General features: G+C 24.1%; 1 protein-coding gene across 1 annotated transcript in view, besides 3 other annotated features; it reads right to left on the reverse strand.

The window, feature by feature from the left end:
• The window catches only part of EDI_119690 (DNA repair protein RAD50, putative), a gene marked incomplete at both ends in the record, with an annotated part of 2,352 nt that overhangs the window by 186 nt on the left and 126 nt on the right, over nucleotides 1–2,040 (reverse strand). Inside the window, one exon of the mRNA XM_001733190.1 lies at nucleotides 1–2,040. This exon is cut by the window's left edge and continues 186 nt beyond it; it is cut by the window's right edge and continues 126 nt beyond it. Coding sequence (XP_001733242.1) covers nucleotides 1–2,040 — 2,040 coding nt within the window.
• Nucleotides 621–808: a microsatellite.
• Nucleotides 728–901: a microsatellite.
• Nucleotides 1,033–1,076: a microsatellite.

The raw sequence follows: 2,040 nt of genomic DNA on the forward strand, positions 1-2,040 counted from the left end.
CCATAAGTCATTAATAATATCATTAATTTCTTTCATTTTCTCTCTATGATACTTTGTCATAGCTCTTCCTACTGCTCCTTTATACTTATCTAAATCTTCAATTGTATTTTTTTCAACAATTCTTCGAATAGATAATTCATCATATTCTGTTTCTAATTTTCCATTTGGATTAAGTCTATTTATATCTTCTTTGTATCTGAATATATTATCTGTTAATATTTTTAATTCACCTTCAATTCCACTAACTTCACTCATTAAAGTGTCTCTAATATTTTCACAGGTTTTTATTTCTTTTTTGATTTTTTCTATCTTTTCTTCACATTCTCTGTAATTTGGGCTATCAAGAATGTTTTGAATTGAATCAAGACATTCTTTATTCTCAATATACTTTTTATCCTCTTCATATTCTTTAATTTTTAGTTTTTTAGTATTAATTTTATCTTGTACATCCCCACTTGTTTGTCTTAATGTTTCAATTTCTTGTTCTATTAACTTTAACTTACACTGGTCATTCATGAGTTTCTTTTGATTTACTTCAAAAATTTCTTCTAATTCTTTTACTCCTTTAGACTTCTTTAATGAAGTTTCCCAAACTGAAATATTTCTTAATGTTTCTTGAATTTCTTTTATTTCTTTAATCCTTTCCTCGTTTCTTTTATTATAATTTTTTTGTTTAGCTTCTTTTTCTTGATACCTTTGTTTAGCTTCTTTTTCTTTGCTTTCAATAATTTTATTTTCTTGTTCAATTTCCTCTTTTATTATAATTATTAAACTTTCTAATTCCTTTATTTCATTTTCTGTTCTTTTCCAATTTTTTTCTTTTTCATCTATCATTTGTATTAATCCTCTTATATTTAAATTTTTCTTTTCTATATTATTCAATTTTTCTTTTTCTTGTTCTTTAGATTTTATAATTGTGTGCATACAAATCTCTTCTTCTTTTAATTTTGAATTTAATTGATTTTTAATTTCTTTTAATTCATTAACACTCCTTGTTTGTTCTTTTGTTTGAATCTCATTTAGTTCTTCTTGTTTTCTTTTATTTTCTTCTTCTTTTCTAATCATTTCTTTTATTTGGTCATACAAGTCTTCTTGTTTTTCAATTTCATTACTATCTCTTTCTATATCTGAATCAAGATGGTCTCTATGTTGATATTGTTCTTGGAGTTGGTTCTCCATTTCATTTAGTTCATTTTCAATTTGTATAATTTTTTTCTCATTTTCCTCAATAATCCTTTGATCATTTTCTCTTTTCTTTTCAATTTCTTCGAGGTTTTCTAATTCCTTTTTTTCTTCTTGACTAAACCTTCCCATTTTTTTGATTTCTTCTTTTCTTTCATTAATGGATTCATTATCAATATGTTTATTTCCACAAACAGGACATGTTCCATTTTCCATTGCTTTATGAACCAATTGTTCTGCTGCTGTCCAAATTCCCCTTTCCATTTCTCTTAATTGAATAATTCGTTCTTTATTCTTTTCTTTATTACCAAGTTCATTAATTTCTTTTTTTGCTTTATTTAATTGAAACAGTTTTTCTTCCTTTTCTTGAATAACTCGTTTAATTTCCATTTCTATTTTTACAATATTTCGTTTTGTTTCTTCGTTGTCATTTTTCATACTCAAAATTTCATTTTTTTGTTTTTTTATTGTCTTTTCAATATCTTTTTCTTTTCCGTGAAGATCGTTACCAACAGTTAATTTAAAATTTTCGAGCTCTTTTTCGTTTTCGTTAATCTCTTTCATTAGTCTTTCTATTTTCATTTGTTGTTGAAGGTTTTCTAATGCTCTGTTTATTTCATTATCAATTTCTTCAATATCTTTTTTAATTTCTTCTAATTTAATTTTACTTTTTTGTTCTTTTTGATCGAATGATTCTTTTGATAATTGTTTTTTTAGTTCATCAATTTCTTCATTCTTTTTAATAATATCTTTTTTCATACTCAAAATTTCATTTTTTTGTTTTTTTATTGTCTTTTCAATATCTTTTTCTTTTCCGTGAAGATCGTTACCAACAGTTAATTTAAAATTTCTCTTGCT

Source organism: Entamoeba dispar, genomic scaffold, assembly GCF_000209125.1.
Source record: "Entamoeba dispar SAW760 scf_1105229458135 genomic scaffold, whole genome shotgun sequence".
NCBI lineage: Eukaryota > Evosea > Mastigamoebida > Endamoebidae > Entamoeba > Entamoeba dispar.